This window comes from Gobio gobio, assembly GCF_949357685.1.
Source record: "Gobio gobio genome assembly, chromosome: 25".
NCBI lineage: Eukaryota > Metazoa > Chordata > Actinopteri > Cypriniformes > Gobionidae > Gobio > Gobio gobio.
Genome location: NC_137121.1, coordinates 6353158 through 6379939, shown reverse-complemented (window position 1 = coordinate 6379939; position 26782 = coordinate 6353158). Strand labels below are relative to the sequence as shown.

At 37.7% G+C, this 26782-nt stretch overlaps 2 protein-coding genes across 2 annotated transcripts; one reads left to right on the top strand and one right to left on the bottom strand.

Annotated features, from left to right (window-relative positions):
* Nucleotides 1–12833: 12833 nt before the first annotated feature.
* Nucleotides 12834–14328, top strand: LOC307121791 (galanin receptor 2a; the record flags this gene model as incomplete). The annotated part of the gene is made up of 2 exons (XM_079809549.1): nt 12834–12863; nt 13414–14328. 2 exons carry the CDS (start codon nt 12834–12836, stop codon nt 14326–14328), a joined length of 945 nt encoding a protein of 314 aa, XP_079665675.1.
* Nucleotides 14329–16690: 2362 nt separating this feature from the next.
* Nucleotides 16691–26565, bottom strand: metap2b (methionyl aminopeptidase 2b). The gene is made up of 11 exons (XM_079809081.1): nt 26391–26565; nt 25993–26094; nt 25470–25529; nt 24931–25033; nt 24679–24840; nt 23153–23334; nt 22971–23065; nt 21672–21768; nt 21490–21593; nt 20692–20807; nt 16691–17646 (listed from the first exon to the last, which is right to left on the bottom strand). Exons 1-11 carry the CDS (start codon nt 26548–26550, stop codon nt 17394–17396), a joined length of 1434 nt encoding a protein of 477 aa, XP_079665207.1. The 5' UTR covers nt 26551–26565; the 3' UTR covers nt 16691–17393.
* Between the last annotated feature and the right edge of the window lie 217 nt (nt 26566–26782).

Here is a 26782-nt window from a genome sequence, read left to right as displayed (position 1 = left end):
AGAGGTTCTTCAGCGGTTCTTCAGGGGTTCTTCAGCGGCTCTTCAGTGGTTCTTTGGATTGACTGAGGTGCTATATAGCACCGATACCATATACAGAACCTGTTAAGCCCCTGTATGGTTCTTCAGTGGTTCTTCAGCGGTTCTTTGGATTGACTGAGGTGCTATATAGCACCAATACCATGTACAGAACCTGTTAAGCCCCTGTATGGTTCTTCAGTGGTTCTTCAGCGGTTCTTCAGCGGTTCTTCAGTGGTTCTTTAGTTGTTCTTCAGCGGTTCTTCAGCGGTTCTTCAGTGGTTCTTCAGCGGTTCTTCAGCGGTTCTTCAGCGGTTCTTCAGTGGTTCTTCAGTGGTTCTTCAGCGGTTCTTCAGCGGTTCTTCAGCGGTTCTTCAGGGGTTCTTCAGCGGTTCTTCATCGGTTCTTCAGTGGTTCTTCAGCGGTTCTTCAGCGGTTCTTCAGCGGTTCTTCAGGGGTTCTTCAGCGGTTCTTCAGGGGTTCTTCAGTGGTTCTTTAGCGGTTCTTCAGTGGTTCTTTAGTTGTTCTTCAGTGGTTCTTCAGGGGTTCTTCAGTGGTTCTTCAGCGGTTCTTCAGTGGTTCTTCAGGGGTTCTTCAGCTGTTCTTCAGTGGTTCTTCAGGGGTTCTTCAGCGGTTCTTCAGCGGTTCTTCAGCGGTTCTTCAGCGGTTCTTCAGGGGTTCTTCAGCGGTTCTTCAGTGGTTCTTTAGTTGTTCTTCAGTGGTTCTTCAGGGGTTCTTCAGCGGTTCTTCAGCGGTTCTTCAGGGGTTCTTCAGCGGTTCTTCAGGGGTTCTTCAGCGGTTCTTCAGTGGTTCTTCAGGGGTTCTTCAGCGGTTCTTCATCGGTTCTTCAGCGGTTCTTCAGCTGTTCTTCAGCGGTTCTTCAGCGGTTCTTCAGTGGTTCTTCAGCTGTTCTTCAGCGGTTCTTCAGCGGTTCTTCAACGGTTCTTTAGCGGTTCTTCAGTGGTTCTTTAGTTGTTCTTCAGTGGTTCTTCAGCGGTTCTTCAGTGGTTCTTCAGGGGTTCTTCAGCGGTTCTTCAGCGGTTCTTCAGTGGTTCTTTGGATTGACTGAGGTGTTATATTGCACCGATACCATATACAGAACCTGTTAAGCCCCTGTATGGTTCTTCAGCGGTTCTTTAGAGGTTCTTCAGCGGTTCTTTGGATTGACTGAGGTGTTATATTGCACCAATACCATATACAGAACCTGTTAAGCCCCTGTATGGTTCTTCAGCGGTTCTTTGGGATGACTGAGGTGCTATATAGCACCGATACCATATACAGAACCTGTTAAGCCCCTGTATGGTTCTTCAGTGGTTCTTCAGCGGTTCTTTGGATTGACTGAGGTGCTATATAGCACCAATACCATGTACAGAACCTGTTAACCCCCTGTATGGTTCTTCAACGGTTCTTTGGGATGACTGAGGTGCTATATAGCACCGATACCATGTCAAAAGCTGTTAAGCCCCTGAAAGGTTCTTCAGTGGTTCTTTGGGATGACTGAGGTGCTATATAGCACCGATACCATGTACAGAACCTGTTAAGCCCCTGTATGGTTCTTCAGCGGTTCTTTGGATTGACTGAGGTGCTATATAGCACCGATACCATATACAGAACCTGTTAAGCCCCTGTATGGTTCTTCAGCGGTTCTTTGGGATGACTTGAGGTGCTATATAGCACCAATACCATATACAGAACCTGTTAAGCCCCTGTATGGTTCTTCAGGGGTTTTTCAGTGGTTCTTTGGGGTGGTTAAGGTGCTATATAGCACCACTGCCATAAAAATAACCTTTTAAGCCCTTTAAAGGTTCTTTACAAGCCAAATAACCACTGTTGTTACTGTTTAGCACCATTTTTAATGCAGAAATAAAACGTGATATGGCACCTCTTATGGGATCTACATAGCACTATATGACAAAGGTGCTGTAGAGCACCTTCAAAGATATGGTGCTATATAGCACCAAAAGTGGTTCCCCTATGATTACGAGCCAAGAACCACTTTTAGTGCCATATAGAACCATTTTTTTTATTTTAGAGTGTATATTTTAAAATGTACTTTATTCGCATTTGTCACATGATCCTTCAGAAATCATTAGAATATGTTAAGAAACATTTCTGGTTATCATCAATGTTGAAAACATTGAGCTGCTTCATATTTTTATGTAAAACATTTGATGACTAGAAAGTTCAAAAGAACAGCATTTATTTGAAATAGAAAATGTGTCTAACATTATAAATGTCTTTACTGTCACTTTTGATCAATTTAATGCATCCTTGCTGAATAAAACTACTAATTTCTTTCAAAACCCCCAAACTTTTGAATGGTTGTGTAAGTCAGTTTATTTTCCAATGTACGCGCTGCCTCATAAACATGGAAATATATGGAATATTTTAGTGTCGCACAGAACTAATTTGTAGTTGATGAGCATTAGTTATGTTGTGAACCTCTTTGCCCCGAGGCCTATAAATGAAGCGGCACTATTTTGTGGGCTCCCCGAAAACCACCTTGACCATTACGTTTGCTTAGGAGGCGAGCAGACCCACCCACAGGCTTGATTTCACTGAGGTTATGGTCATAATCTCTTGGGACAGTGGTCAGCCAAAGCTGTTTACTTTCTTCACCCAGCTTCACCCATGTTTTAGGAGGGGAGGGTCTCATGGTCTCCGTTATGAGCTATAATGTTCCTCCAAACTCTCACACAGAATTTCCATGCAAAGTAAAAGACCGATGTTAGGCGTTCAAAATAATGCAGCATATTTTTTGGTGTTGGTAGAAGTATCATTTGTCCATTTTAAAGGGCTTTCAGGAAATAATTCAGTTTTGGGGATTTGCTTCATACATTAAAAGGACAGAGTGTATGGATGAGATCTTAATGGCACACTGAAACGTGCAGCATCGTGCAAATCAGTCACTTGTTCACACATTTACTATTTTATATAGGGGATTGGTCAGCCGCCCCCAGCTTCAGATTCTAGAGAGCATTTGATTGGACAGAAAATCTGATGAGAAGCTGAAGTGCAGAGTGATGTCATCAAAATCACTGATCCTTATTGGCGGAAGCGAAAGACTGTAAGTTTTGATCGCTTATATCTTCTAAATGTGAATTTTGTCATTTGTTTTGGAGCACATTAGCTCATGGATAACAGTAAGACCAATATATTCATTCAAATAGCCTTGATTAAATTAATTGATGAAATTGAATGACTTTAAGTAATAAACACAAATAAAGGAGTCATAATATGCTCATTTACAGGTTCATAGAATAGGTCTACTAGTTCAATAACGCATAATTTTTCATATACGTTGTTGCAGCACCTGTTTTCACCCTCTGTCTGAATACTGTTTTAGTTTCGGTTTCTCTAAAACCCACCTTCCGAAAAACCCAGTCTGCTCTGATTGGTCAGCCGGCCCCAGTCTGCTCTGATTGGTCAGCTGGCCCCAGTCTGCTCTGATTGGTCAGCCGGCCCCAGTCTGCTCTGATTGGTCTATCACTTTGTGTGTTGGAAAAAAGTAACGGCCCTTACTATAACCAGCGAGTATCGGATACCAGGAATTCTAGCTTTATTCGAGGGCGGGTCAAAGTGATGTGTTACAAGGTGACATACGAGGCTTGGAGAGACTTTTGCCACGGACATAACTTTGCAGATTGTTTACATGCACAAACAAAAGCATAAAAAGCATAATCAAAAGTTCAGATAAGAGCTCACTGGGTGATTATTCGTCAAATGCTGCCCCTCCTGGCCAAACCTGAGCCCTTCATGAGTGTTGAGAAAGAGACCAGCATACCACCCTCTTTCCAATGAAGGTGTCTGCCTGTGCGGAGTGTGTGTGTGTGTGTGTGTGTCAGTCTGGTATACACTTTGGCAGTCATGGGCAGCAGACACACACACACACACACAGACAAGTGTGCAGTGCGCACTCATTTTCTCTGCTGTCCATACCAGTTTGCAGTGAACAGCAAAGGGGACTAAACCGGTGCAATAAATCTAACGCCCATCGCTCTCTCTCTCTCTCTCTCTCTCTCTCTCTCTCTCTCTCTCTCTCTCTCTATGCGTTCATTCCTTCAAACACTCTGGAAGGAGACATAGGAAGAGTTTGTCTTCTGGACGAGTGGACTTTGGACTTATGAACATGCTTGATTTGGGCAGCAGCTGATGCTCCTGGTTTACATGTTGGGCTGCAGCAGCTGTAAGACGTCCAGCCGGGTGGCAGAAACATGAAGCAGTAACTGATCTACTGAGCAGTGGCATTACATGTGAGTATATTATCAGGGTTGAAGCCTTACAACAGCAATTTAATGCATTACACCTCGTGATAATTGATGATATAATTCCATTACAATTCCAACTTGTGTACTGGACATTGCCTCAAGTACCAGCTATTAAGTTAATGTTTATATATATATATATATATATATATATATACACACATGCAAAAGGTGAAAATAATATTATATTATATTGAAATAAAAATTATTCCGATTTACAAATGATTATATTGAAATAAAAATTATTCCGATTTACAAATGATATGACGCAACTATTTGGATAAAAATATATAGTAATATAATTAATTAATATAAAGAAATATAATAGGTTTGTTCAAATACATGCAAAAGGATTAAAATAATATTATATTATACTAAAATAATTCTGATTTACAAATGATATAAGGCAAGTATTTTTATAAAACATTATAGTAATTTTTTTTATTTAAATAAATATATAATTTGTATTATATATATATATATATATATATATATATATATATATATATATATATATATATATATATATAATGTTATGTGTGTGTGTGTGTGTGTGTGTGTGTGTGTGTGTGTGTGTGTGTGTGTGTGTGTGTGTGTGTGTGTGTGTGTGTGTGTGTGTGTGTGTGTGTGTGTGTGTGTGTGTGTGTGTGTGTGTGTGTGTGTGTGTGTGTGTGTGTTAAAATGCATGCAAAAGATAAATATTATAATATATTATATTATATTGAAAATAAAATATTTCAGATTTAGAAATGATATAAGGCAAATATTTCTATAAAAATATATATAGCATAAATTAAAAAAATATATATATATTATTATATTTTGCCTAATAAATATATATATATTACGAAAAAAAAAAAAAAAATATATATATATATATATTTTTTTATATATATATATATATATATATATATATATATATATATATATATATATATATATATATATATATATATATATATATATATATATATAAAAAAATAATATATATATATATATATATTTTTTTTTTATTTTATTTTTTTTTTTTTTGCGTAATATATATATTTATTAGGCTAAATATATTAATAATAATAATACATATATATATATATTTTTTTTTTTTTGCGTAATATATATATTTATTAGGCAAAATATAATAATAATAATTATATATATATATTTTTTTGCGTAATACATTTATTAGGCAAAATATAATAATAATACATACATATATATATATATATATATATATATATATATATATATATATATATATATATTTATTTTTGCGTAATATATATATATTTATTAGGCAAAATATAATCATTATATATTTTTTTTTTGCGTAATATATATATATTTATTAGACAAAATATAATAATAATACATATATATATATATTTATTAGGCAAAATATAATAATAATAATAATAATAATAATAATAATAATAATAATAAAAATCTTTTTTTTTTTTGTGACTAATATGCCTGGTAAAATATTAAAATATTTTCTAATTCAAATCCCTTAATACTGTTTTGCCTCCTGTGTTCAGTTGTCCAGCAGTATGTTGAGGCATTGGGGGTTTGCCGTGTTCCTGTTAACTGTCCTGATACCGGTCCAATCCAGACCCACTAACACTCTCAACAACAGACAGTAAGTCATGAAGATCTCCTCTTACTATTTGAACATGAGTGATTTCTGCAAGATCTCAAAGCTGCAGAGATTGCCATCTGCTGGTAACAGAAGAAACAGGGCTCTCCATTTTTAGGAAGCCAATGCAAAATAAACGCATGCAGTGAAGGTCAAACCTCTGTATGGGGCTTGAGGTTAAAGTCAGTTTGTGTTTTTTTGTGTCCCAGGCGACGTTCGGTAGGTCACGCTCAGATGATGCACGACAGGGGCCGGTCCCTGCATGACTGGAAGAGGCGCAAGTTGATACAGGACCTGTTTGAGCAGGTGCATACGGCCATATCCCCATATCAGAGCGAAGGAAGCGTCCAGACCCCGCTATGGTCCACCGTACACTGTCCCAAACCCATTGGCAGCACCAAAAACTTCCCCTTGAGCTTTCAAATAGACACTATCGGGATGAGAGACAACCTACCGCAAGAGACCAGCAAGACCCTGAGATATGATGAACAGCCATTGAAAGCTGTGACGAAGAGGAAGAGGAAGATGGGCAGATCGAGAGACCCGGAGAGGAGGAAAGACAGGGGGTGTGTCTTCCACATGCAAACGCAGATGAGAGACCAATAAGAACACAAGACTGAAGGGACGATCACACTGACAGCGACTTGAAGCAACATTATTGACAGTAATCAGAAATGGAGCAGACTTTATGCAAATGAACAGTGATCACATGATCAGACTTCAGTGTCAGTGAACGCTTTGACCGTGCATGCATGGGATATGAGGACTTCCACTTTATCTTTCATCCACAATAAAGGCCTTTGCCTTTATTATAAACTCTCTAAACAATTCTCTATTTTAAAGTAGAATATGCTTCATATACAAACTAATTTGCATACGTTACAATTAGAGTAGCCTGTTTTAAATGTATTCATTCAGTCAGAAATATCGTGTAATATTTAATTTATTTGATTGGAATATTTATTTCCTGAATGTATCTCAATGCTGCTGATTTTGATGAGATTTCCAAATGCACTTTAGATAGTTGTGCTGAGTATTTTTCTATCTTCTACGTTCTATTACACAGCTTTTCTCTTACTTTAGTTAATGTTCTGCTATTTTCAATAAATACATTGATGAGCAATACGCAATAAAGCTGAAAAAGAGCGAACGCCACATTCATTCTCGTGATTTGCACCACTACAATTGCTATTATTGTCTGTGTATGCATGCAAGGCCCCACTTTCTTCCTCCATCAATATGGGTTAAAGTGTTAGTTCACCCAAAAATGAAAATAATGTAATTTATTCCTCGCCCTCATGCCGTTCCACACCCGTAAGAACATTTTTAAGGAACATTTTTGTTGAAATCCTAAGGCTCGGTGAGGCCTGCATAGGCATCAATGACATTTCCTCTCAAGACATTTCCTCTCTCAAGATCCATTAATGTACTAAAAACATATTTAAATCAGTCCATGTGAGTACAGGGGTTCAATATTAATATTATAAAGCAACGAGAATATTTTTGGTGCGCCAAAATAATCTAAATAACGACTTACACTCACCTAAAGGATTATTAGGAACACCTGTTCAATTTCTCATTAAGGCAATTATCTAATCAACCAATCACATGGCAGTTGCTTCAATGCATTTAGGGGTGTGGTCCTGGTCAAGACAATCTCCTGGACTCCAAACTGAGTGTCAGAATGGGAAAGAAAGGAGATTTAAGCACTTTTGAGCGTGGCATGGTTGTTGGTGCCAGACGGGCCGATCTGAGTATTTCACAATCTGCTCAGTTACTGGGATTTTCACGCACAACCATTTCTAGGGTTTACAAAGAATGGTGTGAAAAGGGAAAAGCATCCAGTATGCGGCAGTCCTGTGGGAGAAAATGCCTTGTTGATGCTCGAGGTCAGAGGAGAATGGGCCGACTGATTCAAGCTGATAGAAGAGCAACTTTGACTGAAATAACCACTCGTTACAACCGAGGTCTGCAGCAAAGCATTTGTGAAGCCACAACACACACAACCTTGAGGCGGATGAGCTACAACAGCAGAAGACCCCACCGGGTACCACTCATCTCCACTACAAATAGGAAAAAGAGGCTACAATTTGCACAAGCTCACCAAAATTGGACAGTTGAAGACTGGAAAAATGTCGCCTGGTCTGATGAGTCTCAATTTCTGTTGAGACATTCAGATGGTAGAGTCAGAATTTGGCGTAAACAGAATGAGAACATGGATCCATCATGCCTTGTTACCACTGTGCAGGCTGGTGGTGGTGGTGTAATGGTGTGGGGGATGTTTTCTTGGCACACTTTAGGCCCCTTAGTGCCAATTGGGCATCGTTTAAATGCCACGGCCTACCTGAGCATTGTTTCTGACCATGTCCATCCCTTTATGACCACCATGTCCCCATCCTCTGATGGCTACTTCCAGCAGGATAATGCACAGTCACAAAGCTCAAATCATTTCAAATTGGTTTCTTGAACATGACAATGAGTTCACTGAACTAAAATGGCCCCACAGTCACCAGATCTCAACCCAATAGAGCATCTTTGGGATGTGGTGGAACGGGAGCTTCGTGCCCTGGATGTGCATCCCACAAATCTCCATCAACCGCAAGATGCTCTCCTATCAATATGGGCCAACATTTCTAAAGAATGCTTTCAGCACCTTGTTGAATCAATGCCACGTAGAATTAAGGGGGTCAAACACAGTATTAGTATGTGTTCCTAATAATCCTTTAGGTGAGTGTATATAGTGATAACCGATTTCAAAACAATGCTTCGGAGCGTATCGAATCAGTGAGTCGATTCAATGGTTTGTGTGAAATTTTTGAAGGGGCAAGTGAAAGACAATTTTACTTGCGCGACCGGACAAGCTGATTAAAACGGCAATAACAAAAAATAATTTGGGAATCACCAAAATGCAAGAATGATTCTGCATTCATTAGTGTAAGTGGCGTTTGACAGTGGGTAATAATATATAATGTATAATGAACTGACGGTAACAAGGTTGTGCTGTTGACGCTCGCGCAGCCTCTCGAGGAGAAATGTGGAGTTTATTTATATTTGTAGAAATGTGGAGTTTATTTATATTTATACCATATGATACAGTTGCAACGTCACATTACCAAGAGTGATGTTTACCTGAATACCGGTGAATTAAGGTGATACTGATTTCATATGACAGTTCCATAAACAATTATTAACATTAAGTCGCTTACATTTTAGACGAAATATTGAGTGTTTTTGTTCTATTTCAGCAGCAAAAATAGTTCCAAACAAAGATCACAGCAGAACCATAACGCTTCTCACACTTACGGTCTATGGTCTCACAGCAACAGTGTGTTACTGAATTATTCAGCGTTTTGAATAAATTGGTTGAATCAAAGATTCAATGACCTATTCATAAACAACTGCCTCATTCCTGAACGAATCAGCCGTTTGAACTAACCGACTCAATGATTCACTCATTAAAGGGTTAGTTCACCCAAAAATTAAAATTCTGTCATTAATTACTCACCCTCATGTCGTTCGACACCCGTAAGACCTCCGTTCATATTCGAAACACAAATGAAGATATTTTTGTTGAAAGCTGATGCTGAGAAAGGCTTCAGATAGGCCTCCATTGGCATTCAGTACATTCACACTTCCAAGACCCATAACAGGCACTTAAAACGTCGTTACAAAGTCCATCTCACCACAGTGACTCTACAATAATTTTACGATGCGACGACAATAGTTTTTGTGCGCAAAAAAAAATCTAAATAACGCCTTTATCCAACTTGTTCTTGTCTTCCGTGTGTGCCTCCACGACGCATGCGCGAGAATATGACGTAGATCCGGCGTTCGGACATATGACCCAGAAGCGATTTGTTTACAAGCAGAGGAAGACGTGCGTGTCTAAGCTGTTGAATTCTACATTGATCGTGCTTTAGGTCTCGGCGTAGTTCTCAAAATGGGGTTAAAGTGTGCATTTCATGGATTCCCGAACCCCGGCGCTGCATCATAATCTCGCGCATGCGTCGTGGAGGCACACACGGAAGACAAGAAGAGGTTGAATAAAGTCGTCATTTTGATTTTTATTGCACACAAAAACTATTGTCTTTGCATCGTAAAATTATTGTAGAGTCACTGTGGTGAGATGGACTTTGTAACGACGTTTTAAGTGCCTTTTATGGGTCTTGGGAGTGTAAATGTACTGAATGCCAATGGAGGCCTGTCTGAAGCCTTTCTCAGCATCAGCTTTACACTAAAATATCTTCATTTGTGTTCTGAAGATGAACGGAGGTCTGACGGGTGTCAAACGACATGAGGGTGAGGAATTAATGACAGAATTTCATTTTTGGGTGAACTAACCCTTTAAGACCTTGTTTTAGATTCATGTTTAAACATTCTTTCCAACATTTCTTATTTGTATATAAAACAATTTTTTTAAACAATCTCATAACATTATTTAATGCAGTTGTAATTTTTTGAAGTGTAAATTATTTAATTTGATTGGTAACAGCCCTATAGTGTCTTCTAATTTTAAAAAATAATAAAGGCAAGCTGAAGCATAGCCTATATTTAATAAGATTAGGGGAAAAATGCCCTTTATAAAAGGTAAAAATATCACAAATATGCAGATTTAAATATGTCAAAGCTGATTGAACACTGGTGAGAATATTGCTTCAGAATACATCGTATTTACAACACACAAAAAAAAAAAAAAAATTCCGGACAAGCAAATTTTCTACTCGGACAAGTGAATGACAGATTTACTTGTCCGAAGGACAAGCACGTGAATAGGCTTAATGTCGAGCCCTGTTTTTAGTACATTAATATCTTCATTTGTGTTCTGAAGATGAACAGAGGTCTTACGGGTGTGGAACGGCATGAGGGTGAGGAATAAATGACATTATTTTCATTTTTGGGTGAACTAACCCTTTAAGTAGCTGTTACTACCAGTGACTGAGGACGGTGGAATAATCAATCAATGTGCGGTCGTGTGTGTCTGTGATCAGAAGGCAAATACCAGGCAAATAAAGACACAAAAAAAGCTCTAACAACAATTATACACCTTTCACTGCACATGCTAATGGACGGAGAGGTAAACGCGACCTTCTGTCAACTTCCTGCGAGTGCTTTAGGATCACATGCCATAAAGACTCATTAACCCAGAGATCAATCCCAAATCAATACGCCTCCAATCAGAGAATGAGAGATGGAAGACTAGGAGGTATGGGCTGATGAGATGTCATTTGGTGTTTGCGCCACATAAAATCTTGTGCAAGAAGTCGCTTTTTCTATCAATTCCAGTAGGAGACTTTATTGATAAATGGACGTTTTTTATGTCCCTTTTTTTCTCTGGAAGTATAGGGAAGCTTAGCCCATATTTTTTCTATTCTCACAGCGAGATTACATCTTCAGACTCATCTCTAAAATAAAAATGATTTGTTGAATCTTATCTGAATGCACAGATGTATTACCTCTGCGAATACACGGATATCTAACTGAACGTCTCTGATGGTGAGTAAATCATTTCCTCTGCCAATATGTGAGATGAATTAGTACTTTATTAACAAATACAATTATTTTACTAAATAATTTATCATTGAACATATTTTCGGAAGCACAGTGTAGATATAATAATAATGTTTTTAATTAAATGTATTTCATAATATTTCATATTATAATGTATTTTACATAATCTTTTAAATACATTTTTAAATTTGATTTAGGTATGATAATAATGTTGTTTATTTTTTAAAGGGATAGTTAACCCCAAAATTTTAATTCTGTCATTAATTACTCACCCGTAAGACTTTCGTTCATCTTCAGAACACAAATGAAGATCTTTTTGATGAAATCTGAGAGATTTCTGTCCCTCCATTGACAGATACTCAACTAAAGAGATTGTAAAACTAATCCATATGAATTGAGCGGTTTAGTCCAAATTTTCTGAAGAGGCTTGATCGCTTTATATGATGAACAGATTTAATTTATGCTTTTATTCACATATAAATATTCATACGAAAGCTCAGGCATGATCGCTTGACGTGCAAGAACCAATGAGGTTCATTCTCGTGTTACGCAGCACATTTGAGCTTCAGAAAGAGCGTTGATCTTGCGCAATAAGCAGTTTCGGTTGAGCTTCAGTTTATGTTCACTGATCTCTAGCCTGGTTTTTGCAATATTTTTGCGATACTTTCTAAATGTAAAAAAAAATAAAAAATTCCATTAAACGATGTTATGCGACCAAAACATAATTTTTTCCTCTTGCTATAAGTCATTACAAAAAACATGGTGACGGATGTTGATAGGTTTACGTAAATATAGCAGCCACCGCACTAGCCATAATTTTTTAATCGAAGAAGACGTCGGCGTGTTATCCAAGCATTAATTGCAAGGAAAGCCCCTAAAACTTGGGAGCGGCCACATATAAGTTTATAATTTATTTGACAGGGACCATGTGCAAGTACATTAATCTTACAAAAGAAAAGATGCTTTACACCAGATTTAGCTACAGCTAATTTCCATCCGCAGTCCCTGGGCAGATAAAACAATAAAATATATACATCTAAAGTAAACATCAATATATATAACTCACTATCTATTTACAACCTCATTTACATTTACACGTCAGCCTAAGCTAACCCTGTACATACTGTTTACAATCAACCTTTTAAAATAGCTACAGTCAATTCTTACTAAACATTAACATAATCAGTGCTGAGGTGTTTCTGGGAGGTTATAGCATGCGATTTCACAGAGGAACTACGGTAATTATTTTATCTTTTATGAGTTTAATAGAACTCTTTCACATCTTCTATCCAAACATAACACGGCATCTTTAAAGAATGATCATGTGACTTTTACGTACGTCGGCTGACCTGCAAATGCGAATATCCATTGCAGTTTTGTAAAATATTTTTTTTGCTAAATACTTTTTCGAAATGCCTGAAAAACCACCTCATGCAAGAATGGTTTGATATCGCGCATTAAGCAGTTTCGGTTGAGCTTCTGTTTATGTTCGCTGATCTCTAGCCTGGTTTTTGCAATATTTTTTTTGCTAAATACTTTTTCGAAATGCCTGAAAAATCACCTCATGCAAGAATAAAAACCTTTTTTGGCAATATATGGGACAATTTACATGTTTCCATTGGACGTGTTTTAAATTCGCAATTTCATTTTGCGCAATTTGAAAGGTAATGGAAACGCAGCTAATGTTTTCATGTGAATAAAAGCCTGAATTCAATCTGTTCATCATATAAAGCGATCGAGTCTCTTCTGACAATTTGGACTAAACCGCTCAATTCATATGGATTAGTTTTATGATCTCTTTATGATAGTTGAGTAGCCGTCAATGGAGGGACAGAAATCACTCAGATTCCATTTGTTTTCTGAAGATGAACGGGTTTGGAATGACATGAGGGTGAGTAACTAATGACAGAAATTACATTTTTGGCTGAACTATCCCTTTAAGAATTCGCACAGAAAAGAATTTAACATATTATTTTTGCCATTGCCTAATAGGCAGCCACTAACACCTATGGAGTGATCTTTGCTTGCACCTGTGGCATCATAGTGGGCATTGGTTTCTGTGCCAACCTGCTGGTCTTCTCCCTCTTCGCCAAACACAAGAACCTTCATAAAAACCGCCTGGACGTTCTTCTCCTCAGCATGGCTCTGGCCGACTTCCTCACGCTTCTCCTCATCCCCTTCACCATCCACTCCGCCATCAGTTTCTCCTGGCCTCTGGGCAACACATCCTGCAAGGTCTATCAGTTTCTGCTGGCATTCTCCCTGGCCGCCAGCATATACTCCCTGTGCACCGTGTCTATGGTTCGCGCCATGATCATCACCAACCCCTACCGCCCCCCAACCATGGACCTGGTGGTCCTCATGTTTATTCTGGTCTGGGCCCTGAGCTTCTTCATAAGTCTGCCATTGCGTATATTCGCCACTAAGGAAAGCTTAGGCCCAGGTTTGCGTAACTGCACTGTTTGTCTGCCGACTACCCAGGAACATCATTACCAGGTTGTTCTCAGCCAATTTGTGCTGTACTATCTCATACCAATGCTGGTTATCGCCGTCAACTCTGGGCGTATGGCTCTTTTCCTGCACAAAAGGCCCGTTATGTCCCTCGCCAGCACCCGTAAAACACGGAGGGCGTCTCTTATGGTGTTCTTGGCGGCTGGGACGTTCTCCTTTTGCTGGCTGCCAGGGTATGTTCTAGAGCTGTGTGTGTATTCGGGACTTTACCGGCATGGACGCTCATGGGAGATGTTCCATTTCACCTGCACGGTTCTCCAGTATCTGCACCCCTGCGTGAATCCCGTCCTCTACGTTCTGCTGTCCAAACGCTACAGGCGGAAGAAAGACTGGCTGTTCAGATGCAATCGGAAACGGGTGCACCCGCAAATTATTAGCGTGATGGAGAGTTTCTGATAGGGATGCACCGGTTGACCGGCCAAAAACCGGAACCGGTTTTCTTTGTATTTTTCTGCCGATTTATCCGGAAGTGCGCCCGCGTGCACATACGCGCATATATTGCAATCATTCGCGAACATGTCACTTGTGTGTTACAAACGGAAACTGGAGAACTGAGGGAAGAGACGAGATACGCTGAAGGGAATGAAGAGCCGCTTTCCTGCGCGAGCTGAAGTTGCGCGAGCTTACCTCTCCGCGCCTGCACAAGTGTAGATAGTGAGCGTTTGTTCAGCTCAGCTTCTCACGTGTTGGATCGGATGAGAACGAAACAGACTGACTTGTGAAAAAGCCGAAATACTTCTTTTTGTAGCCTAAAGAAGAACATGCATGCACTTTTGAAATGAAATACTATCAGTTCTGTAGCCTATAGGATGATCATTTTTATTTGGTAACACTTTAGAATAATGGTCATTATTTAATATTAGTTAACTACATTAGTTAACATTAACTAATAATGAACTGCACTTATAAAGCGCTTATTAATCTTTGTTAATCTTAATTTCAACATTTACTAATGCATTATTAAAATCTTGTTAGCATTAGTTAATGCAGTGTGAACTAACATGAACAAACCACGAGCAGCTGTATTTATATTAACTAACGTTAACAAAGATGAACAAATACAGTAACAAATGCACTGCTCATAGTTAGTTCATGTTAGTTAATACATTAACTAATGTTAACTAATAACCATTATTCTAAAGTGTTACCTTTTATTTTACCTTAAAATTACATTGACTTAATTTGATTTAAAAAGCACCTGCTGTAGCATCTTAGTTTTTTTTCGTTGCACTAAACATTATTTGATTTAACATTTTGGAACAATTATATTCTTTGGTTTTATTTAATTTCACTGGTAAATACTTTTTTTTCTTTACACTGAATTTAAAAACAAATGCTGATTTAAGTAACATCTTTGTTTGGATTGCAGAATATGCAGTTGTTGCATTTAATTTCACCTTTCAGCCTTTTAATTTCCAATTACATTTCTTGTTAATTTCAGATTTAGGACTTGTTTTCATTAGCCAAAAGCCAATTTAGCCTGTTAAATACCAAATAAACATCTTGTTCATGTATACTTTCATTCTTTTATTGTGTAAAAAAAAAAAAAAAAAAAAAAAAACGGAAATCGGAAATCGGTATCGGAATCGGCCATGTACAATCATGATCGGTGCATCACTAGTTTCTGAGGATCCAGAACATTTTTAAATTAGAACATGTTGAATGTCATTTTGAGAGCTTGGTTTGTTTTGTTCAAAGAGAAAGTTGGTGTAGCTATGGCATCTACTGGTAATAATCTACCAATCTGTAAAGGTGCGGCCATGTCACATTAGGGAAATTTTGCAGGCAAAATAGGTCCTCTGTGTGTCATTCATAGTATAGTGATGTATGAAGCACGGCTCACAGATGGCACTTTCAAAAAGAAAAAAAGCTGTTCGTAAACGCGGCCAATCCTTATGACCAACTTGAAAGCTGATTAATGTTACAATCAGTTGAAGCGTCAATGTGGTTTGCGTATCTGTCATTGAAAGGACATAAGATTTCATCAAACGATCGTCATTTGTGTTCAGAAGATGAACGAACGTCTTACGACATGAGGGTGAATAATTTATACAATGACAGAATTTTTGGGTGAACTATCCCTTTAAGAAATATTTCGCCCTCACCGCGAAAATTCGCCATTGTTTTGTGACGCAACAGCTAATGTGCAAAAATTATCACGAGAAATAATGCCATTTTCTGTGTAACATTTCACAGATAACTCTGACTTAATGAATTACTAACTTACTTGTGTGTGTGTGTGTGTGTACATTATAAAAATGACAAAATGGTCGCGTTTTTTAAATACATTTCCGAGGCTCCTCTGTTGAGGTTCGCCTGGCCTCACGCAACTCAAACGTCTTTTGTTTGGCCCTAATTAGCCACAAGTCAACTATTTTTAAGGCAGTTTAAACAACACTAAAATACTTGTGATACAAAATTGTATAAATAACAACAGTACTTACATTATGTAAATGTACCATACGAGACGAGCCCAACGGAAAGCGCTCGAGCCTCTTCAGTTGCTAGGTTACCTCATGTTTATTAAACTAATAATTTTGTAATTACTTTAGTTTTATATAACAAATGAATTTGAGAGACAACTTTTCACATATGCATTCATATTTTTGTAAATGACCCAATTACATTTTCTAGGTTAAATATAATTTTGGCTATCTATATTTTTTTTTAAATAGATATAGTCATTTCATAAATTGAACAAGACTTTTACATCAAGAATTGTTGAAGCCTTGAAAGAAAAAAAAACATGACACAACTTGCACACAATTTCTTATAAATTTTATTTGTACTTCAAAATAAAACACAGCATGTGCTTTATTCCGAGAAAGGTGATTTATTTCAAACAGGCTTTACCTGAAAACAAGCATAGCCAAAATATAGATGTTTACGTATCATCACCACTTTTGTTATGAATGCCCGCTCTTAGAGGAAAGCATGTTTCAATGAGTATTTTAGTATCTTAAGGTCAATGTTACATTAAAGTCTGTTCTTGCACTACGTAATAAAGCCAAATCCCACATGTAATGTCGTCCTCTTTTTTCAGCCTAAATGAGCAATTGAATTCAACTGAAAAGGAGAAACAAAAAGCACTTGATGAAGAAACATTTCCTAATCTCTCTTTGAGCAAGATGTGTGTACAAAAAAACATGCATTATTAAATGTGTAACAGCCTAAACCAGATGATATTGAAAATGTTGTGACTTCACATTTCCCTGGGTCGCTCGTATTGTTGCGCACTTTACGGGTGGGCGATTAGTACACATCAGTGCCAGTACAGCATGGTTAAACAAGGGGACATCTTTACCACAGAGGCCTTAAACCTCCATCCAGCTTTAATACAAACAAATCCTAGCATGTTAAAAATGAGAAGGCACAGCTTATTAACTTACTCAGGCCTTTAGCCATCAAATACTCGTGTGATAAGCAGAGGACAGATTTATAAAAACTGGTGACGTGGAGGCCTAGTAGTCGTCTCCTCGGCTGACCACCTCCTTGCAAGTGGGTCTAAGCAGGATGGTGTGTTCAAACTGGGCGGTGTAGCAGCCTTTGGTGTCGCACAGGGGCGGGTATGGGTCGATGATGCCCAGGTCGCAGAGGTTTTTCAGCGCCATTAAATATTTGGTTTCACCGTGGCGATCCAACCAGCGGCGGCAGAAGGCGAGGGTGCCGAAGTTCTCGTTGACCACGTTCAACAAGTGCTTGGCTCTGGGGAGTCTGGGAAAGACGAAGATTAACATTAACATTACATAATTCTGTTCCAAAATCTTGTGAGTTGCCTATTTAAGGAACTGTGTATAATCATATGCAGTGTTTAGTGTAACCTGCTTAAAATAGCACAAAACAGAGTTGATGTCTAAAAATAATACATTTCATGACTCCATTACATTACATTTGTGTAGACAGTGCCAGAATACAGTGACATATTACGTTTTTTAGCCGTATCAAAACAGAAATCATCTGCAATCTCATCAAATTTACACCCCTTTAGGTGTACAGCGACCCCTGGCGGTTCTAGTGTTAATTATACTGTACAACAGTCATTTATTTGTCAAGTTACGGCGAGACACTAGCCTGGCGTGGCCATACTCAATTCTAGTCAGAATATGAGTCTGGTACCGCTCCATTGAGCTTTGATTATGGGGTGTGTTTCAACCGAGCCAGGAAAGACCTCAATTGGATAGACCCACAACCAATCAGAGCAACGGAGCGACGCGTAACGTTAACAGAACTCAACTGCACTGTGTTGCCAAGTCCGTGTTTTTCTCCATGTCCGCGGGTTGAAGCGACCCCAATTATGTGATTATATAAACCCAGGAATGCGAATTTTAGCAGGCAACCTTGCCAAAATAACATTTTGCCAACCAAACGCCATTTTTTTCCGGAGAACCCCCCGGAAAGTTATTGTTTTGGGCTATAGTTTTGAGTAGCAATTGTGCGCGATATTGCAAAAACACTTGGAAACTCTGTCTGCACGCACGCTGGATTAAGTAACGTTACAAGAAAAAGATGAGTGTAAACGATCTTTGGCAGTAATAAAATAATTTAAGGATACACAGAGTACTTACCAACACGATCATCGTTTCTGAGAGAAATAGTGAAGGTGAATGCATATACGAACAAGTTCTCCAGTTTAGGATAAGAGCAAATTCAACCCAAGAGCCTTCGATGACGTGGATGATTACGCTACTGTTGATCATCTGTCCATCATCGTCTAAAGCCCGCCCTCACAATTTCATTGGTCCGAACAGTTTCTGTTCGGGCATAATTCCTCCTCTATGGAGCGAGTCCAGACCGAATTGCCCGAGCAAAAAAAATTGTGGGCGGGGCTAAATTCGGCTGGCATCCAGGCTAGCGAGACACGGCAGGTGAAAACATCGTTTTTTCATGCAGTGATCAATTTTGAGATTTTGTGCCAGTTTGCTCCCTTAACATGTAAGCTTTCATGTCAAAATAAAAAAATGTCAACATTACACATTAAGGTGGTTATTTCATTATATTTTGTCACCGTGCGCCTTTAGATTTCTACCCGAAATCATCCAAAGTTATTCTAACGTGAGCTCCCGTGCCGTCTCCATTCACAGAAACATGTGATGCCTGGTATCATTATAAAGCTCTCAGTCTCACACACAGCGCTGGCTAATCCCAATATGGGCATTTCCTTTGTAAAACTAACCAACCGCGAAAGTTTGCAGCCGAAAACCACATCTGATTGGTCGATGTGAATTTCTCACTACGCGCTGCCCCTTCCTTGTGTATTCTCCGCCTGAGATAAAGTGCAGATAACGCTGAAATCGGCTCATAAACGTTCACAGAAAAGACCAAGAAGCAAGAGCTAGTAAACAGAAAGTAAACAACAACAGATTAGACGACGAAACCCCGTCAGAATTAGATTTAAATAGTTACAGATGGACAAATACAACAAACGGGGACAGTTCGTCTGCAGTTTTTGTGGCTGGCGTTATGTGTGTTTGTTAAGGTAGTTCTATAATAGCTATGGCTATTAATAATTTATTCATTTATTCATTTCCACGTGTTTTAAATACACTACTGATATTAATGAACTGAATATATATTTTGTTTGTAGGTTGGGGGTTTATAGAAATGTATGCAGTTATACAGTATAAAACTTTAAAGGCCGTTTTCTCAAAATGAGTTTCTGACACTCAGAGTCAGATATATCCACTTCAGTAGCACCAACTTTTGCAGTCTTATACTGAACTATATTCTGAAGGCTTTTCCAGAGGGATTTGTTGATATATCATTCCTATCCTGAGTTATAGGTCCTTTAACTCCAAAAAACATGGCGAAAATTTATTTTTGAAGGCTATTGTCAGTATTCTCTAATTTACTTAAGCACAAAATATGATACCCAGAATCCCCTCTGTAAAAGCCCTCTCCTCTAATATGTCAACAAATAGAACCAAGAATTTTAAACATGGTCCTTTCCAATTTCCAGATTTTGTTTTTGGAAAAGTATGCAAATGAGCGTATATTTAAGTATATACAGCCTCATTTGCATATAAAAACATTAATTTACACAAAACTTGTAATACATTTTTTTCTTATGTTTATGCCAGTAATAAACTGGAGAAGTTTCACAGTGATATCTTGTAATTAAAAAAATTCCCTGTTCACCTGTAGTGTCTCGCCTTAAACCAAACTTTTATTTTGACGGGTTGCCGTGAAGACCTTTGAGTTTCTGTGTGTTTATGATATGACGGTATAGTTTTTCTCAAATAAAACTGTAAAATGCACATGAAGTGACTCCTATGTCCGGCTCATATGTCCTCATTCACCCTATTTAGTAGAGAGGTTTAGATAAAGGGGTTTGAGTGATAAATAATCAGTATTTAACCTGACGAAAAAGATATTTATTCAATGTTATGCACATTATATTTCATCTGCAAGAGCATTGTGAACTTTTGTAAAGATAATTTCGGTCAACTTTTAAATGAAGAGAGTCTCTCAGAAACAGTAGGGAATTAAATAAAATTGAAAGTAGAGGATTTTAACTGTGACAAGATGATTGACAGGGCAGTTTAAACGGTGACAGGATGCACAGCGACAGAGCGGTCGGTTAGAGACGCAATTATGATGAAGTAGTGTGTCCCAAAGCTTGCCTACTCTTCTGCTGCACACTCAAAAGCATGTACTTTTTCCTTCGCAAAAACAGTACATACTTATAGGGCATAGTATAAGTAGGCAAATTGGGACACCGCATTAGTTAAGACATGGCGTCAAGATCAGCATGTATCTCACCTTATTGGCACATGACCAACTTCAAAGTTTTTCATGTAATGGGAACACTCCATGTCATCATGCACCATGCCTTTCCCAGTGCTGCCAAAGGTCTCGATGGCATAAACCTCTCCTTCCTGTGAAAGAGGAAATCCAGCAAGACAACAGTCAAAATGACAGAACTAAACCTTTAACAACACTACATGATTGCTGAGGAGCAGATTTACAATTTCAGAGTAAAATGTTGACTTGACAAAGTGAATGCTTGGGGTTAGCAATATATATATATCCTAATAAGTAATTCATCATTTTACATCAGCAAAAAAGGATTAAACTGATCAAAAGTGTCAGTAAAGACAATAACAATGATACAAAGATGTCTATTTCAAACCAATAATGTTTTTTTTTACTTTCTATTCATCAAAGAATCCTGAAAATATTGTATCATGGTTTCACAATTTTAAATTGTGATATTTCATAATATTACTGTTTTTACTGTGTTTTTGTAATCTTATAGACACTTAACGTTGGAGTGCTAGTGTCCTTGACTACACCTCTGTCTTTAAGCCCTGTGGCATGACTGATAGAGATGTTGTGTTGTGTAAGGGTTGTGTTGATAACTCTGGCACACCCAAAATCAGCCTTAAACCCTCAGAATGAGACTCTCAAGACTGTCTGACCCTTTTCCTTAGATAAAGTCTTTCTCCTGAGAGACAAAAACACAACCTCCATTTTCCTTGGCCATTTCTACATATATGTGTGTGTAAAGCTAGATTCACATGTGTAAGACAAAAACTTCAGTAGAAAGTCAGGACACACCTCCATCCTGGTGGCTTCACCTCCTTTCACTATGGGCACCGTCTTGCCTGCATGTATTCGGTACTGTCCAATAGAGTGACCATTGAGATTTCTGATTGGTTTCACTGGAAAAGAAAAACAATGTCAACTGTAACATCATATCCGGTGTTATTTTAAAGTCTTTGACTTTTTTTTTAATTTACCTTGATATGTTTTTCCATCAATTTCCACTTCGTAAGACTCCATAACCTCTTGAATTGATTCTCCAATGTCACACAAGCGAACATCAATACCTGCACACTGAGACAAAAGAATGACCTTTACAACAATCACTGAAATGCCAGTAAAGATTTTTATGAACTTAACTTGCACGACTATTCAAAAAGTTTGGGGTCAGTAAGATTTAGGAGTAATGATGCTGGAAATTCACGACAAGAATAACATTTTAATAGTCCACAATGTTACTGTTTTTTTGTAATAAATGCCGCCTTGGTGAGCATTAGAGACAAAACCGTTTAAAAAAAATATTTTTAACTTCTGAAAAGTATTGTGTATGCTGTCATTTTAATATTAAAGGGTTAGTTCACCCAAAAATGAAAATTCTGTCATTAATTACTCACCCTCATGTCGTTCGACACCCGTCAGACCTCCGTTCATATTCGGAACACAAATGAAGATATTTTAGTGTAAAGCTGATGGCTGAGAAAGGCTTCAGATAGGCCTCCATTGGCATTCAGTACATTTACACTCACAAGACCCATAAAAGGCACTTAAAACGTCGTTACAAAGTCCATCTCACCACAGTGACACTACAATAATTTTACGATGCGACGACAATAGTTTTTGTGCGAAAAAAAAAATCAAAATAACGACTTTATCCAACTTGTTCTCGTCTTCCGTGTGTGTCTCCACAACGCAAGCGCGAGAATATGACGTAGATCCGGCGTTCGGGAATCCATGAAAGTCACACTTTAACCCCATTTTGAGAACTACGCCGAGACCTAAAGCACGATCAATGTAGATTCAACAGCTTAGACACGCGCGTCTTCCTCTGCTTGTAAACAAATCGTTTCTGGGTCATGTGTCCGAACGCCGGCGCTACGTCATATTCTCGCGCATGCGTCGTGGAGACACACACGGAAGACAAGAACAAGTTGGATAAAGGTGTTATTTTGTTTTTTTTTTGCGCACAAAAACTATTGTCGTCGCATCGTAAAATTACTGTGGTGAGATGGACTTTGTAACGACGTTTTAAGTGCCTGTTATGGGTCTTGGGAGTGTAAATGTACTGAATGCCAATGGAGGCCTGTCTGAAGCCTTTCTCAGCATCAGCTTTACACTAAAATATCTTCATTTGTGTTCCGAAGATGAACGGAGGTCTTACGGGTGTCGAACGACATGAGGGTGAGTAATTAATGACAGAATTTTCATTTTTGGGTGAACTAACCCTTTAATATAGCAAAGAATAACAATATTGACAAAGAGGCAAATGTGTGTTGTACCTTAATTCCAGTATTTGTGGCATCTTTCACAGCTTCCAGCAGTTTGTCGTACTTTGGGTTGAAGGTGACCGTAAAGGCACAGTCAATGATTCGACCTGGAACGACATCATAATGTCTAAAGATCAGCAAGAAAAGCACCAGGCAGGAATCAAGACAGACCAGAAACATTTAGAGAGACGCACCATTAATGTGCGTGCCGAAGTCGATCTTGCAGACGTCATCGTATTGGAGAACGGTGGGGTCTCCGGCGTTAGGAGTGTAGTGAGCCGCGCAGTGGTTCAGCGAGCAGCCGGTCGGAAAAGCCAAACCAGCATTCAGACCATTTTCCTTGATCAGCTTCCTAGAACAATCCTCCAGTTTCTCACTGTCAGGGAAAACACAAGATGTAAAGAGTGGATTAGTGCCAATGAGTGTGGATGGAACGGCTGCAAGATCCATAGGAAACAAAACCAAAATCACAAAATGTAATTTAATTAAGTATATGCGCTGCGTGTTTCAGAGTGAAGTGCGGTACTGGGTTCTTTTACACATGAGCAGCTCGTGATCTGTCCGGGTTTGCAGCGTCTCTCAGTAAGTTTGGGTCGCTTTAATATGCTTTTTGGGAACGCAACATCTTCCCATACTTGTAATGAGAAGCACTTAAAGTGTTTAAAGTTTGAAAAAAATTAAAATGTATTATTATAAAGAAATTAAGACAGCGATACATATTAGCATTGTAATTTACAGACGTAATGTAAAATAAAATTGTTATATTATTTTTCTTGTTCAGTTAAATATTACAATAGAAATACTAATAATTTTTTAGTAAGTTTAAAATTTTTATTTAGTAATAATACAAATTATGTAAATATTAATAATATTATTAAATAATAATAATAATAATGTTATTATTGCCAGAAATAATAATAATTTAGACATTTTAATAATCACACAATTTTGACTAAATTGTGCAGCCCTAGAAACAAGCGCAGAAAACGTATGTGTGTGTGTATGTGTATATATACATACACATACATTGATGCAATTAATCGTTTCGACAGCACTAGTGTGTGTGTGTGTATGTATGCATGCATGCATGCATGCATGTATGTATGTATGTATGTATGTATGTATAATATATATATATATATATAAAAATATATATAGATGTATGTATGCATGTATGTATGTATGCATGTATGTGCTGGCGAATCTATTAATCGTGATTAATCATATATTGATGCAATTAATCGATTCGACAGTACTAATATGATTAATCGATTCGACAGCACATATTATATAATATACATATATATTATACACACACACACATACATATATTATATATACATATATACACAAACACACAGGTATGTAAATATTTAAGAAAAAAAAAATATATATATTTATATTTATTTATATAATATAAATTATATAAAAATATATATCTGCAAAATGCTCTCTTAAATATATACACGAATGAGCGTGTATTTATATACACATAATTATACACAGTACAAATTTTTACAAGTACTTTTATTTTGGATGCAATTATTCACGATTAATCGATTCGACAGCACTAATATTATTATGCATACAATTAAATTTCCCCCCTGAACATGCATCGCTAGCTGCAAGTAGACATTTTGCAGGAGATTTACTAATACACCCCAACAGGTTTTATATCACATTTAAAGAATTTCACAAACACATGGATGGTTTCACTCACCAGATCTCGATCATGGTCATGCCGGGCTTGATCCAGCTCATGACGTACTTCCTGACCTGCCGGTGGGCCTCCGCAGCCTGTCTGAAGTCATTCCACATGTCCTCATTAGCCTGATCCAAAAACTTCTTCTCCTCGCTGGTCGTCCGCCACGCAGCAGAACGCCTGCAAAGGAGATAAAACACATCCACTGTGATGTTTTTTTTTTAAGACTACAGGTTTTACAGCGTGTCTATAAGAGTCTGTTGTCCATACCCATCTTGCACAGCTGGATATTCACACTCCTGGCCTTTGGCATAAACTCCACTGGTATAAAGATCACAGATGGGAATAGATGGAGGATCTGTTTGAACTTTGGCTGAAAGAGAATAAGGAATATGAACGATGTAAACATTAGGGCTGTCAAAGATTAATCGCGATTAATCGCATCCAAAATAAAAGTTTGTGTTTACATAATATATGTGTGTGTACTCTGTTCATTATTATTTATATATAAATACACACACAAGCATGTATATATTTAAGAAAAAAATATTTTGATATATAAAACATTTATATATATTATAGATTATATAAATGTATATACTTGCAAATATTTCTTAAATATATATATGAATGTGTGTGTATTTATATATAAATAATAATTAACAGAGTACACACACATATATTATGTAAACACAAACTTTTATTTTGGATGCGATTAATCGCGATTAATCTTTTGACAGCCCTATTAAACATTCATCCCTATTGTGGGGTAATTTTGTACAGTTTGCTGTATTTGATTAATCACTCACGGCCTTTCTTTTTCTTCTTCTTTTTCTTCTTCTTTCCAGTTGAATCGCCCTCCTCACCATCTGCCAAAAGGTAAATATAACAATCAATATATCAATATATAAAAACTAAATTTGACACCAGGGTTTGAAATTAACACCCGCCAAATGCAGGTTAAAAAAAAAAACCAAAAAAAAAACAGCTGTTTATTGTTTGTTCATGTTACTCAACAGTGCATTACCTTATGTTCACAAATACAAATTTTGATTGTAATAATGTATTAGTACATGTTGAAATTACCATTAACAAAGATTAATAAATGATGTAGAAGTGCAGTTCATTATTAGCTCATGTTAACCAATGAAACCTTATTGAAAAGTTTAATTTTTCCCTTTCTTTTTGGCTAGTATAAGTTCTGAATGGCTGGTAACTTAAAAACGTAGAAGCCAAATTGGCCGGTGAATTAAAAAGTTAATTTCAAACCCTGTTTGTCCCATCTGCACATGGACTTGCAATGGTGTCTTTAGTAATAAACTCTAGACAAACCATCCTCTGGCTCGTCCTCTTTCTCTTGGTCTTCTAAAGTTTGTTGCTCCAATTGTTTGGCCACTTTGGTGATGACAGAATCTCCTTGACCCTCATGGTTTCCTATGCAGAGATTTTGATGAAGATATTGTAAATTATGCAACATACATTTGACAGACATAACGCACGTGGTGTCTCTCATAACAACATTACACAACTCCAGCTAGTTTAACACTCTAACCAGCCTTTACCTTAACACTCCAGAGGTTAAAATAAACACTAGGGTTGGTTAAAACACGTTTATTCCTTAGTAAACTAATGTCCCCTGAATTAGATGTTAGAATAGCGAGGTCTAATGGGTTTATAAGACTGGGCAGTAAACGGCAGGGCCACGCGCCACTTTCCTCCGTCTTTATTACCTACGGCTGCCGCTTTCGACTTCTTCTTCTTCTTTTTCTTCTTCTTCCCGGTCTCGTCAACGGGATCCGCGTCTTCTTTGGGAAGGTGAGAGTCTCCGTTTGGTAAAATCTGCAATTTTGCAGCTGCGGACTGCAGCTCTTGCGTCTGCTCGTCCGCCATGATGTGACCGCGCGAGGGATTGTGGGTGGATCCTACGTAATGTTGGGGAGCGAGGTGAGTATAGCTGGATGGACCTTTTTACTCGAAAAAAGATCCAACACGCTGAAACCATCCTGATCCCGCAAGTGATATCAATGAAATAAAGGCATACAATAAGATTAAAAACTTTATACGCTCTTCATTGATCCTCTATTATATTTATTATTTATTATTAGATGTTTTGACAGCATAT

Bases quoted from the DNA above. Each gene is read 5' to 3' on its own strand.
- metap2b (XM_079809081.1), bottom strand. From the start codon at position 26,550: ATGGCGGACGAGCAGACGCAAGAGCTGCAGTCCGCAGCTGCAAAATTG. The intron at 25,530-25,992 runs GTTTGTCTAGAG...ACCTTTTGGCAG, and splicing joins AGAGGACGAGCCAGAGGATG to ATGGTGAGGAGGGCGATTCA. The intron at 24,841-24,930 runs GTATGGACAACA...TCTCCTTTGCAG, and splicing joins TATCCAGCTGTGCAAGATGG to GCGTTCTGCTGCGTGGCGGA.